General features: G+C 42.5%; 1 protein-coding gene across 1 annotated transcript in view; it reads left to right on the top strand.

Annotated features, from left to right (window-relative positions):
* LOC128661241 (SCO-spondin-like) overlaps positions 1 to 14689 on the top strand; it is a 624208-nt gene that overhangs the window by 146177 nt on the left and 463342 nt on the right. The window contains exons 45-47 of the mRNA XM_053715520.1: positions 1497 to 1578; positions 7573 to 7624; positions 14074 to 14194. Coding sequence (XP_053571495.1) covers positions 1497 to 1578; positions 7573 to 7624; positions 14074 to 14194 — 255 coding nt within the window. The remainder of the gene's footprint in view (positions 1 to 1496; positions 1579 to 7572; positions 7625 to 14073; positions 14195 to 14689) is intronic.

Raw genomic sequence — 14689 nt, 5'->3', positions numbered from 1 at the left:
GACATTTTGCTATATACTTGTGCCAGAAATTAGACTAAGAAAATACATTGTTTCACACAGAGCCACACACAGACAGGACTATGCGTAACCAGATATAAACAGGACATAATTAATTGTAGCTGTGTCACTTCAGTGGTTACTGCTAAATGTACGTCAGCAGGAAGATGCGGGGGGCAGTAATATGGCAGGTGCCTAGGGTGTAATACACAAGGTTTATTTGCACAAACAGATATTACACCTGTATAGTTTTTCTTTATAGTACAGTGCACAGGAGGAGGGAAGATGCCTACTGTGTCCTCAGCTCCTCAAGGGCGTCTCTCAGTTTCTGTTCTTGAATCAGTACAATGTACAGCTACAGTTGTGCTACCTCTCAGCTTGGCCATCTCTATGTCACCTCTCTTTTGCTTCCTCTGTCTCTTACTCTCCCCTCCACCTCTGTAATTTGTTTAATCTTTTCTCTCTCATTTGTGTTCATCGCTCTATCCTGCTCCTCTTTCTCTCTTCACCCCCCCCCCCTCCTCTATCTCTTCGTTATTTCTCTATTTTCTCTCTTTCTCTTTCTCTCCTCTCTTTCTCTTCAGACTCGCCAAGACCGGGTTGATTGACACCTCCCTGCTGATTGGCCGCGAGTCTGCAGGGGGCGGCGTTGCACCAGCAGCTCTTGTGAGCTGCTGGTGCAATGCTGAATACGTAGAGCGTATTGCTCTCCGCATTCAGAGATGTCTGTTGGACCTGATCCGCACTGTTGGATCAGGTCCAACAGACATTTGATAAATGGGCCTCTCTGTCTGTCTCTCTCTCTCTCTCTCTATCCTCCCTCTCTCTTTCCTTTCTCACTCTCTCTTTATTTCTGTCTCTTTTTCTCTATCTCTCTTTCCTCTTTCTCTCTCTCTCTCTCTCTCCTCTCTGTCTCCTTTCTCTCCCTCCTCTTTCTCTCTCTCTCTTTCTCTCTCTCTCTCTCTCTCTCTCTCTCTCTCTCTCTCTCTCTATCTATCTATCTCTCTCTCTCCTTTCTCTTTATCTCTCTCTTTCTCTTAATTTATTCACTCTCTCTCCCTCTATTTATTCACTCTCTCTCTAATCATTCATGCTCCCTCTCTTTCTCTCTTTCTCTCTCTCTTTCTCTATCCTCATTCACTCTCAGTCTATCTCCCATCATTCTCTCTCTCTCTCTCTCTCTCTCTCTCTCTCTTTCTTTCTTTCTCTCTTTCTTTCTCTCTCTCTTTTTCTCTATCTCTCTCTTTCCTCTCTCTCTCTCTCTCTCTCTCTCTCTCTCTCTCACCACTCTCTTTCCTCTCTCTCTCTCTCTCTCTCTCTCTCTCTCTCTCACACACACTCTCTCTCAGTGTCTCTTTAGCATTATAGAGTAATTATAGCAAGTTTGCAAATGATCAGATTGTGTATTTGGCACCAGATGTGGAAATAATTAAGAATCAGACATAACAGAAATAAACCAAGTGGGAAAGTACTTAATGTTTTCTGTATTTTCCTCACAGTTCTAGAGGGAGCACAGAAAGCCCATTTCGGCCCCAAGAGCCCACTCCACCGTCTGGGCCTCTCTCGGCTGTGACACCACAGGTATGTGACAGTGATAACTGGATGCTGAGGGGTTAACAGGTGCTCAGATAAAAAGTAGGACACAGACATACAAATCAATACACAAAGGCCCCTACTTATCAAGCCGTCAACCGCAAATATGCTGGAATTCCGCAGCGTAATTGTGGCGAGTAGCAAAAGTAGAATTTTGTGACGTAACATAAGATCCACCAGTCTCAGTCCGACACAGATCGATGCTTACGTCACTACAGATGTTCCGAATGCAAATTCGGCACTATCTGACTACTTTTGCAAGTTAGCAAATTCCTACCAGGTACGCTCGGCACTATTCCACCCCAGCGTACCAGCTTTTCAATCCGCCGCCCTGGAGGCGGCGGATGCCATATGAATCAATATGAGTCTGAAAGCAGCAAAGCTCATGTTTGTTGCTGTCAGATATCCCATTGATTTCTATGGGAGAATAAAAGTTATGTTTACATCTAACACCCTAACATGTACCCCGAGTCTAAACACCCCTAATCTGCCCCCCCTATTCCGCCGCCACCCACATTATACTTATTAACCCCTAATATAACGCCCCGCCACCACCGCCACCTACATTATACTTATTAACCCCTAATCTGCCGCGACAACACCGCCTTCACCTACATTATACTTATTAACCCCTAATCTGCTGCCCCGACACTGCCGCCAAATACATTATACTTATTAACCCCTATCCTGCCACTCCCGGAGCCCACCGCAACTAAATAAAGTTATTAACCCCTAAACCGCCAGCCCCCCACCTCGCCATAAACTAAATAAACCTATTAACCCCTAAACCTAACAACCCGCTAACTTTATATTAAATATTAACTCATCCCTATCTTATAATAAATTTAAACTTACCTTTAGAATTATATTAAACTATATTAAACTATTAATTAATTAATCTACCCTAACTATTATACTAAAATTACATTAAACTATATTAAACTAATAATTAATCTACACTAACTTTTATAATAAAATGACATTAAACTCTATTAAATTAATAATTAATCTACCCTAACTGTTAAACTAAAACTACATTAAACTACAAATTAAATTAACTATATGATATATTTAGAAACCTAACCCTACTCAAATAATTTAAATCTACACTAAAAAAATTACTAAGTTACAAAAAACTAACAACTTAGTTACAAAAAATAACAAACACTAAGTTACACAAAAAAATAGACACTAAGTTACAAAAATTAAAAAATAAATTATCAAAGATTTAAATGAATTACACCTAATCTAAGGGCCCTAGGAAAATAAAAAGCCCGCCCCAAAATAAAAAAAAAACCCCTAACCTACAATAAACTACAAATAGATGGCCCTTTTGCGGGGCATTGCCCCCAAAAAATCAACTCTTTTACCTGTAAATAATAATAATAATAATAATAATACAAACAACCCCCCAACAGTAAAACCAACCACCCACACAACCAACCCCCCCCCCCCAAATAAACACTAACTAAAAAAAAACTAAGCTCCCCATTGCCCTGAAAAGGGCATTTGGATGGGCATTGCCCTTAAAAGGGCATTTAGCTCTATTGCACCCAAACCCTAATCTAAAAATAAAACCCACCCAATAAACCCTTAAAAAAAGCTTACACTAACCCCCTGAAGATCCACTTACTGTTCTGAAGACCCGACATTCATCCTCAAGGAAGCGGCAGAAGTCTTCATCCAACCGGGCTGAAGTCCTCAACGAAGCCGGGAGAAGTCTTCATCCAAGCCGGGCGAAGTGGTCCTCCAGACGGGCAGAAGTCTTCATCCAGACGGCATCTTCTATCTTCATCCATCCGACGCGGAGCGGCTCCATCTTCAAGACATCTGATGTGGAGCATCCTCTTCATCCGGAGTCTTGTTACTGAATGACGGTTCCTTTAAATGATGTCATCCAAGATGGCGTCCCTTAGATTCCGATTGGCTGATAGAATTCTATCAGCCAATCGGAATTAAGGTAGAAAAAATCCTATTGGCTGATGCAATCAGCCAATAGGATTGAGTTTGCATTCTATTGGCTGTCGGATGTCTTGAAGATGGAGCCGCTCCGTGTCGGATGGATGAAGATAGAAGATGCCGTCTGGATGAAGACTTCTGCCCATCAAGAGGACCACTTCGCCCGGCTCGGATGAAGACTTCTTCTGGCTTTGTTTTGGACTTCGGCCCAGTTGGATGAAGACTTCTGCTGCTTCATTGAGGATGGATGTTGGGTCTTCAGAACAGTAAGTGGATCTTCAGGGGGTTAGTGTTAGGTTTTTTTAAGGGTTTATTGGGTGGGTTTTATTTTTAGATTAGGGTTTGGATGCAATAGAGCTAAATGCCTTTTTAAGGGCAATGCCCATCCAAATGCCCTTTTCAGTGCAATGGGGGGCTTAGTTTTTTTTTAGTTAGTGTTCTATTTGGGGGGGGGTTGGTTGTGTGGGTGGTTGGTTTTACTGTTGGGGGGTTGGTTGTATTTTTTATTTACAGGTAAAAGAGCTGATTTCTTTGGGGCAATGCCCTTCAGGGCTATCTATTTGTAGTTTATTGTAGGTTAGGGTTTTTTTTATTTTGGGGGGCTTTTTTATTTTCATAGGGCCCTTAGATTAGGTGTAATTGTTAATTTAATATAGTTTCATGTCATTTTATTATAAAAGTTAGTGTAGATTAATTATTAGTTTAATATAGTTTAATGTAATTTTAGTATAATAGTTAGGGTAGATTAATTAATAGTTTAATATAGTTTAATTTAATTCTAAAGTTAAGTTTAAATTTATTATAAGATAGGGATGAGTTAATATTTAATATAAAGTTAGCGGGTTGTTAGGTTTAGGGGTTAAAAGGTAAATTTAGTTTATGGCGAGGTGGGGGGCTGGCGTTTTAGGGGTTAATAACTTTATTTAGTAGCGGTGGGCTCCGGGAGCGGCGGAATAGGGGTTAATAAGTATAATGTAGGTGGCGGCGGTATAGGGGGTGGCAGATTAGGGGTTAATAACATAATGTAGGTGGTGGTGGGCTCCGGGAGCAGCAGGATAGGGGTTAATAAGTTTATTAGAGTGGCGGTGGGCTCCGGGAGCAGCGGTTTAGGGTTTAATAACTTTATTTAGTTGCAGTGGGGTCCGGGAGCAGCGGGATAGGGGTAAAACAGTGTAGTATAGTGGCGGTGTTTAGTGACAGGGTACAAATAAAGCTGTGAAAAAGCCAAATAGCAGCGAGATCGATGACTGTCAGTTAACAACAGTCCGCTGCTCATCGCTCCGTACTTGGTGCGCGGCTTTTTGACAGCTTTTTTGGTAACTTTGGAGAACGTATTCAGGTCCGCGGCAGCGATGTTAGGCGATGTCAGGCGAGCGTATTGGTGCCGTCGAATGCAAGTAAGTTGGCGGCTTGATAAGTAGGCCTCAAAGGGTTTGATAATTGATAAACATCACACATATGTATACACACAAGAACATGTGATATAGACATGTGTCAATACAGAGTGTCAGTACAGAGTGTCAGTACAGGGTGTCAGTACAGGGTGTCAGTACAGGGTGTCAGTACAGGGTGTCAGTACAATGTAAATGTCAGTACAGAGTGTACAGAGTGTACAGAGTGTCAGTACAGAGTGTCAGTACAGAGTGTCAGTACAGGGTGTCAGTACAGGGTGTCAGTACAGGGTGTCAGTACAGGGTGTCAGTACAGGGTGTCAGTACAGAGTGTCAGTACAGAGTGTCAGTACAGAGTGTCAGTGTCAGTACAGAGTGTCAGTACAGAGTGTCAGTACAGAGTGTCAGTACAGAGTGTCAGTACAGAGTGTCAGTACAGGGTGTCAGTACAGGGTGTCAGTACAGGGTGTCAGTACAATGTAAATGTCAGTACAGAGTGTACAGAGTGTCAGTACAGAGTGTCAGTACAGAGTGTCAGTACAGAGTGTCAGTACAGGGTGTCAGTACAGGGTGTCAGTACAGGGTGTCAGTACAGGGTGTCAGTACAGGGTGTCAGTACAATGTAAATGTCAGTACAGAGTGTACAGAGTGTCAGTACAGAGTGTCAGTACAGAGTGTCAGTACAGAGTGTCAGTACAGGGTGTCAGTACAGGGTGTCAGTACAGGGTGTCAGTACAGGGTGTCAGTACAATGTAAATGTCAGTACAGAGTGTACAGAGTGTCAGTACAGAGTGTCAGTACAGAGTGTCAGTACAGGGTGTCAGTACAGGGTGTCAGTACAGGGTGTCAGTACAGGGTGTCAGTACAATGTAAATGTCAGTACAGAGTGTACAGAGTGTCAGTACAGAGTGTCAGTACAGAGTGTCAGTACAGGGTGTCAGTGCAGGGTGTCAGTGCAGGGTGTCAGTACAGTGTAAATGTCAGTACAGAGTGTCAGTACAGAGTGTCAGTACAATTTAAATGTCAGTACAGAGTGTCAGTACAGTGTAAATGTCAGTACAGAGTGCAGTACAGTGTGTCAGTACAGTGTAAATGTCAGTACAGAGTGTCAGTACAGTACAGAGTGTCAGTACAGAGTGTCATTACAGAGTGTCAGTACAGAGTGCCAGTACCGAATGCCAGTACCGTGTTACAGTACAGTGTGTCAGTACCGAATGCCAGTACCGTGTTATAGTACAGTGTGTCAGTACAGTGTGTCAGTACAGTACAGTGTGTTAGCACAGTGCATCAGTAAAGTGTGTCAGTAGAATGCAGTGTGTCAGTACAGTACAGTGTGTTAGCACAGTGCATCAGTAAAGTGTGTCAGTAGAATGCAGTGTGTCAGTACAGTACAGTGTGTTAGCACAGTGCATCAGTAAAGTGTGTCAGTAGAATGCAGTGTGTCAGTACAGTACAGTGTGTTAGCACAGTGCATCAGTAAAGTGTGTCAGTAGAATGCAGTGTGTCAGTACAGTACAGAGTGTCAGTACAGTACAGAGTGTCAGAACAGAGTGTCAGTACAGAGTGTCAGTACAGAGTGCCAGTACTGAATGCCAGTACCGTGTTACAGTACAGTGTGTCAGTACCAAATGCCAGTACCGTGTTACAGTACAGTGTCAGTGCATAATACCAGTACCGTGTTACAGTACAATGTGTCAGTACAGTACAGTGTGTCAGTACAGTACAGTGTGTTAGCACAGTGCATCAGTAAAGTTTGTCAGTACAGTGCAGTGTGTCAGTACAGTGTGTCAGTACAGTACAGTGTGTTAGCACAGTGGATCCGTACAGTGTGTCAGTACAGTGCAGTGTGTCAGTACAGTACAGTGTGTCAGTACAGTGTGTCAGTACAGTGCAGTGTGTCAGTACAGTACAGTGTGTCAGTACAGTGTGTGAGTACAGTACAGTGTGTCAGGACAGTGTGTCAGTACAGTACAGTGTGTCAGTACAGTGTGTTAACACAGTGGATCAGTGCAGTGTGTCAGTGCAGTACAGTGTGTCAGTACAGTGCAGTGTGTCAGTGCAGTACAGTACAGTGTGTCAGTACAGTGTGTCAGTACAGTACAGTGTGTTAGCACAGTGGATCAGTACAGTGTGTCAGTGCAATGCAGTGTTTCAGTGCAGTACAGTACAGTGTGTCAGTACAGTGTGTCAGTACAGTGTGTCAGTACAGTACAGTGTGTTAGCACAGTGGATCAGTACAGTGTGTCAGTACAGTGCAGTGTTTCAGTGCAGTACAGTAGAGTGTGTCAGTACAGTGTGTCAGTACAGTACAGTGTGTTAGCACAGTGGATCAGTACAGTGTGTCAGTACAGTGCAGTGTGTCAGTGCAGTACAGTACAGTGTGTCAGTACAGTACAGTAGAGTGTGTCAGTACAGTGTGTCAGTACAGTACTGTGTGTTAGCACAGTGGATCAGTACAGTGTGTCAGTACAGTGCAGTGTGTCAGTACAGTACAGTGTGTCAGTACAGTGTGTCAGTACAGTACAGTGTGTCAGTACAGTGTGTAAGTACAGTACAATGTGTCAGTACAACGTGTATGTACAATGTGTCAGTACAGTACATAATACTTTAAGCTGCACTTTATATTTTCCAGGGACCAACTGGAACTGGACCTGAAGATGGGAGAAGTGCTCCGTCTCCTACAGGTACAGAGCTGTGATGTCTTACTGTGTGACACACTATGTGAGGTCTGTTTCCCTGATCACACTATATGACAGTGTGACACACTATGTAAGGTTTGTTCCCTAGATCAGTGATTTTTAACCTTTTTTTTGCCGTGGCACACTTTTTTACATTAAAAAATCCTGTGGCACACCACCATCCCAAAATTAAAAAAAAAAAATCACAGATTGTAGCCTAATACAGCATATATATATACACATACACACAAACACACACATACTGTATGTATTGTGCTGTTATGCCATGCCTCCTACAAACTACCCCTGCACTGGGAGTAAAAAACAAGCAAAGTTTAAAAAATATGTCACACTGTTGTCAGTCTGCCGTGGCACACCTGAGGATCTCTCACGGCACACTAGTGTGCCACGGCACACTGGTTGAAAAACACTGCCCTAGATCAAACTATGTGACAGTGTGACACGCTATGTGAGGTCTGTTCCCTAGATCACACTATGTGACAGTGTGACACGCTATGTGAGGTCTGTTCCCCTGATCACATTATGTGACAGTGTGACACGCTATGTGAGGTCTGTTCAGTAGATCCCACTATGTGACAGTGTGACACGCTATGTGAGGTCTGTTCCCCTGATCACATTATGTGACAGTGTGACACGCTATGTGAGGTCTGTTCAGTAGATCCCACTATGTTACAGTGCGACACGCTATGTGAGGTCTGTTCCCCTGATCACATTATGTGACAGTGTGACACGCTATGTGAGGTCTGTTCCCCTGATCACATTATGTGACAGTGTGACACGCTATGTGAGTTCTGTTCCCCTGATCACACTATGTAACAGTGTGACACGCTATGTGAGGTCTGTTTCCTAGATCACACTATGTGACAGTGTGACACGCTATGTGAGGTCTGTTCCCCTGATCACACTATGTAACAGTGTGACACAGTCTGAGCTCATTTCCATTGAGCCGTAATAAGTTGTCGGAAGCAATATCGTTTATCGACTGCTTCCAACGGCCCATTATAACTCAATTTCGGCAACCAGTTTCATGTCCCATACAAAGTATCAGAAGCCGCTAATATTTAAATAATACCTGGTTTCCAATGTCCATACAAACCGTTACTACACTGTCGGAGGCTGCCGGTACACTAACAAAAATTACAACCAGCTCAACTAGGTGTAAAACAGGAAAAAGGTGCTCTTTGAGACCATTTTCCCATTGATATCTAACCCGACAGGTCAAATCCCCTCTATCCGCCATCCCCCCCCACATCGCAACTTATAATAAATGTATTAACCTCTAAACCGCCAAATCACATATCACAAAGTATATATTTAAACTATTAACCCCTAATCCGCCATGCCCCACAACGCAAACTATCTATTAAATCTATTAACCCCCTAATCGTCAATGCCCCCATATCGCAAATAACTAATCACTAAGCCCCCTAACCTAACACCCCCTAAATTAACCGCATTAATTAAATGAAAATAATCCTACATTACAATTAAAATAAAAAGCCTAACATTACTTTAAAAATAAATCTAAAAGTCTAACATTATATAAAATAATAAACCAAATTATCAAAAATAAAAAAAATAAACCTAATCTCTATGAAAATTAAAAAGCCCCCCAAAATAAAAACACCCCCTAATCTAATACTAAACTACCAATAGCTCTTAAAAGGGCCCTTTGTAGAGCATTGCCCTAAGTTAAACAGCTCTTTTACCTTTAAAAACACTAAGTCCCCCTCTAACAGTAAAACCCCCCCCACCCACCAAAACCCCCAAAATAAAAATCCTAACACTAAAAAATCCAAAACTACCCATTGCAGGGGCATTTGTATGGGAATTGCCCTTAAAAGGACACTCAGCTCTTTTACTGCCATTAAAAGGGCATTCAGCTCTTTTACAGTGCCGAAAATCCTTAATCTAAAAAATAACCCCCCCCCAAAATTTTTAAAAAAAGCCTAAGTCTAACCCCCAGATAGGTACTCATGGTTCCTGTCCGGTGGTGAAGTCTTCTTCCAAGCGGCGACCTCTTCTATCTTCATCCAGGACCGCGGAACTGAAGACCTGCGACCGAGGAACTGTAGACCGGCGACCACGGGGCCAAGGAGCGTGGAGGATCCTCTTGGTACAATTACCGCCGTACAATGAAAATTGAATGCAAGTTACACGTTTAAATATGGCGTCACTTGCATTCCTATTTGCTGATTTGATTCTTCAAATTCAAATCAGCCAATAGGATGAGAGCTACTGAAATCTTATTGGCTGTTCAAATCAGCCAATAATATCTCTGTTGTTTTTCAAGCGCTGTAATATTTGCCATTCTAACTTGCTAAAGTTCCTCATTGCTTTATTTGGTGATGTTAGTAATGCAATTCCACTAATTTAAAAAAACGTAATAAATTCCAGTACTTTTAACCAAAAGATCCAACTTACTATTTGATCTGTATTCCACTTTCCACCCATTGTTGATTTGTCCAAAACATAATTAACAAATCTCAAATTTCAATTTTTTTTTTATAAATCTACTTTCATGTGAAATAAATCTTCCCTTGTCCGGGGCACATCATTTAAGCCTTTGCTCAATATCAGTCTTTCCTCGTTAGTTAATTTATGTACAGACAAACAACCTGCTGGTTTGGGTCCTCTGACAACCTACTTTATTGCTGTGGCTCCCTCTCCGGTAACGTCTTCCTGTACTCGCGTTCCCAGTGGCTGTTGTTTTTTTGGGCCTTCCTCTAAAAAAATAGCCGTCCCTGGAGCAACCTTCTGAATTGCTCCCAAATGATCCAATTGCTCATAAGTTTCATTATTATTTTACACACAATGCATAGTTTAAGTCCAACATTTCAGCCCTCCACAGGGCCTTTTTCAAGGTAATACATTCTTTGGTCAATACAGCATTTAAATATCAATCTGATTAAAGGGACAGTCTACTTCAGAATCTTTTTTTATTATTTAAAAAAGATACACCTAGATTACGAGTTTTGCGCTAAACAGGGTGCGAAACAAACGCCCAAAAATGTATGTTATGTCACTCTCCATATTGCTGCCATTACAAGTTACTGAAAAGTCTCCTTGTGCGTGAATATGGTGGCGTTAAGCTCCATACCGCACAAAAGCCGAGGGCTGAGTTTACGTGCTCGTGCACGCTTTCCCCCATAGACATTAATGGGGAGACAGTGTTAGAAAAAACCTAACACCTGAAGTGCGGAATGAAAAATCTCTGTAATGCATCCCCATTGATGTCTATGGGGAAAAAAAACTAACACCCTAAAATAAACCCCAAGTCTAAACACCCCTAATCTGTTGCCCCCGACATTCCCGATGCTAAATAAAGTTTTTAACCCCTAAACCTCTGGCCTCCCATATTGCCACCACTAAATAAACTTATTAACCCCTAAACCTCTGGCCCCCACATCCCCACCACTAAATAAACCTGTGAACACCTAAACCTCTGACCCCCACATCGCTGCCACTAAATAAACCTATTAACCCCTAAACCGCCAACCCCCTACATCACAAGACACAAAATTAAACTATTAACCCCTAAACCTTATTAAACCCCCCTAACTTTAAATTAAAATGACAATTTAACTATCTTTAAATAAATAAAAACTTACCTGTGAAATAAAAATAAACCTAACATTAAACTATAAATTAACCTAACCTTACTATTCTAATAAAATAAAAAATGCTACCAATTAAAATATCTAAATTACAAATTTAAAAAAAGCTAACACTATAAAAAATATTAAAAAATCTAAAATTACAAAATAATAAACACTAAATTACGAAAAATAAAAAACATAAAAAAATAAAAAACATTAAAGCTTACAAAAAATAGTAAACAAAATGATCAAAAATAAAAACAATTACACCTAATCTAATAGTCCTATAAAAATAAAAAAGCCCCCCAAATAAAAACACCCTAACCTACAATAAACTACCAATAGCCCTTAAAAGGGCCTTTTGTAGGGTATAGCCCTAATAGCTCTTTTACCTGTAAAAAATAGAAAGTCCCCAGTAAACCCACCATCCAACCAACCTCCTAAAATAAAAAAAACTAACTTTAAAAAATCCTAAACTACCCATTGCCCCTAAAGGGGAATTTGTATGGGCATTGCCCTTAAAAGGGCATTCAGCTCTTTTTCACCACCCTTAAAAGGGCATTCAGCTCTTTTTCACCACCCTTAAAAGGGCATTCAGCTCTTTTTCACCACCCTTAAAAGGGCATTCAGCTCTTTTTCACCACCCTTAAAAGGGCATTCAGCTCTTTTTCACCACCCTTAAAAGGGCATTCAGCTCTTTTTCACCGCCCTTAAAAGGGCATTCAGCTCTTTTTCACCGCCCTTAAAAGGGCATTCAGCTCTTTTTCACCACCCTTAAAAGGACATTCAGCTCTTTTCCAAGTGCCCATCCCTAATCTAAGAAAAAAATAAAAAAAACAACCTAACACTAATCCCATAAAATCTACTCACGGTTCCTGAAGTCTGGACATCAATCTTCATCCAGGCGGCGAGAAGTCTTCATCCACGCGGTGACACCTTCATCCATCTCAGGGACGTCTTATATCTTCATCCCGGCGGCGCAGAGCTATCCTGGAAGTGGATCCCATCCTGCGTGGAGCGTCCTCTTCATACGGTCACTGCCATACACTGAAGTTGAATGCAAGGTAGCCATTTAAAAATGGTGTACCTTGCATTCCTATTGGCTGATTTGATTCTTCAAATTTAAATCAGCCAATAGGATTTCAGAAGCTCTCATCCTATTGGCTAATTTGAATTTGAAGAATCAAAAAAGCCAATAGGAATGCAAGGTACGTCATTTTGAAAAGACCGCTGCTCCTTAACTGGTCTACTGCCTCCAGGCTGCGGACATCAATCTGCCTGATCCTAAACGATCGGGCTGATTGACACCCCCTGCTAGCAGCCGCAAATCTGCAGGGGGCGGCATTGCACAAGGTCTCTAGAACTGCTTGTGCAATGCTAAATGCCAACAACATATGCTGTCGGCATTCAGAGATGTCTGGCAGACATGATACGCTACTACAGCGTATCATGTCCTCCAGACATTCATAAATCGGCCCCTATGACTCAGTAATATCAGTTTATGTGACACTGTGACACGATTGGGATCAGGTGCGGATCAGGTCCACCAGACCTCGCTGAATACGGCGAGCAATACGCTCGCCCTATTCAGCATTGCACCAGCAGCTCACAAGAGCTGCTGGTGCAACGCCGCCTCCTGCAGACTCGCGGCCAATCGGACGCCAGCAGGGGGTTGTCAATCAACCCGATCATACTCGATCGGGTTGATTTCCGGCGATGTGTGTCCGTCTGCTCAGAGCAGCTGGACAGGTTATGGAGCAGCGGTCTTTGTGACAGCTGCTTCATAACTGCTGTTTCTGGCGAGCCTGCAGGCTTGCCAGAAACACGGGGCATCAAGCTCTAATCGGATCTTTATACATATGCCCCTATGACTCAGCAATATCACACTATGACACGCTATGTGAGGCCTGTTCTCCAGATCACACTATAACTCAGTATTATCACATTATGTGACAAAGTGACACGTTATTTGAGGACTGGTTTTCAGATCACACTATGGCCTCTATTTATCAAGGTCTGTCGGACCTGATCCGACAGTGCGGATCAGGTCTGACAGACCTCGCTGAATGCGGAGAGCAATACGCTCTCCATATTCAGCATTGCACCAGCAGCTCACAAGAGCTGCTGGTGCAACGTCGCCCCCTGCAGACTCGCGGCCAATGGGCTGCCAGCAGGGAGGTGTCAATCAACCCAATCGTACTCAATCGGGTTGATTTCTGGCGATGTCTGTCCGCCTGCTCTTTGTGACCGCTGCTTCATAACTGCTGTTTCTGGCGAGCCTGCAGGCTCGCCAGAAACACGGTGCATCAAGCTCCATTCAGAGCTTGAAAAATATGCCCCCATGACTCAGTAAAATCACTACATGTGACAGTGTGACACATTATGTGAGGCCTGTTCTCCAGATCACACTATGACTCAGTATTATCACACTATGTGACACTGTGACACATTATGTGAGGCCTGTTCTCCAGATCACACTATGACTCAGTATTATCACATTATGTGACAGTGTGACACACAATGTGAGGTCTATTCTCCTGATTACCCTATGCCGCAGTAATATTATACACTATGTGGCAGCGTGACACGCTATGTGAGGTCTATTCACATGAAGCCATTCTTCTGCAGATTACTCCTGAACCTACCACCCTCCAACCTGAGATCATGAACCCTTGCTCTGGTGTTGGGGTTATTATTAAATCACTAATATATATGAAGTTGTCTATGAGATCTCTCTACCTTCTCTCCTCTTATATTAGTCATTCTATGTTGACCAAATCCTACTGAGTGTAGCTCTGGGGGCAGAATATCTGGTAATTGTTGTCTGTTCCTCAGGTCCCTGTGATGTGGCTCTAGGTCTGGAGGACGGACGGATTCATTACCAGCAGCTGACAGCGTCGTCCTACAAGGACAACAACCCTCCGGATGCTGGACGCCTGAACATTGTGCCTAACATGTAAGTTGTGTATAATGCTCTAGTGCTGACGTCATGTAGTGTATGTTCTGGTCCAATGGTCTGCTCTACTGCTCACAGACAAACCACAACACACATGACTTGCTTAATGTTATAGAGCATCTTTTAGGGACACTGATTATTCCATTAAAACTAGATTGTTAGGAAGAAGAGTCTGTAGTGAAATAGTTTCCATCATGGGGTAAACACTTCAGTTCTGCCGTCAGTTCTGCCATCTGTCTTTCAAAACATACTGAGTAAACAGCCAGTGACAAGGAGGGTAAGAAATTAGTAGGTGGGGTCACACTATTGCCTTTCCCGAGCTTAGGGCCTTTCATATATACTAAGCAGTGATTGTATCCCCTTGGCTGCCAGCATAACAGTCATTTTCTCCCTGTACTCTGGTACCATATGCACAGCAGTAATTTGACTGCATCCTTGCCTGCCAGAAACACAGTAAACTCACCCATATTTGTAAGTTTTACCTGTAACAATTCT

Source organism: Bombina bombina, chromosome 5, assembly GCF_027579735.1.
Source record: "Bombina bombina isolate aBomBom1 chromosome 5, aBomBom1.pri, whole genome shotgun sequence".
In the NCBI taxonomy this organism is placed as follows: domain Eukaryota; kingdom Metazoa; phylum Chordata; class Amphibia; order Anura; family Bombinatoridae; genus Bombina; species Bombina bombina.
Note: the sequence above shows the minus strand (reverse complement) of the source record. Positions and strands in the feature narration are given on the sequence as shown.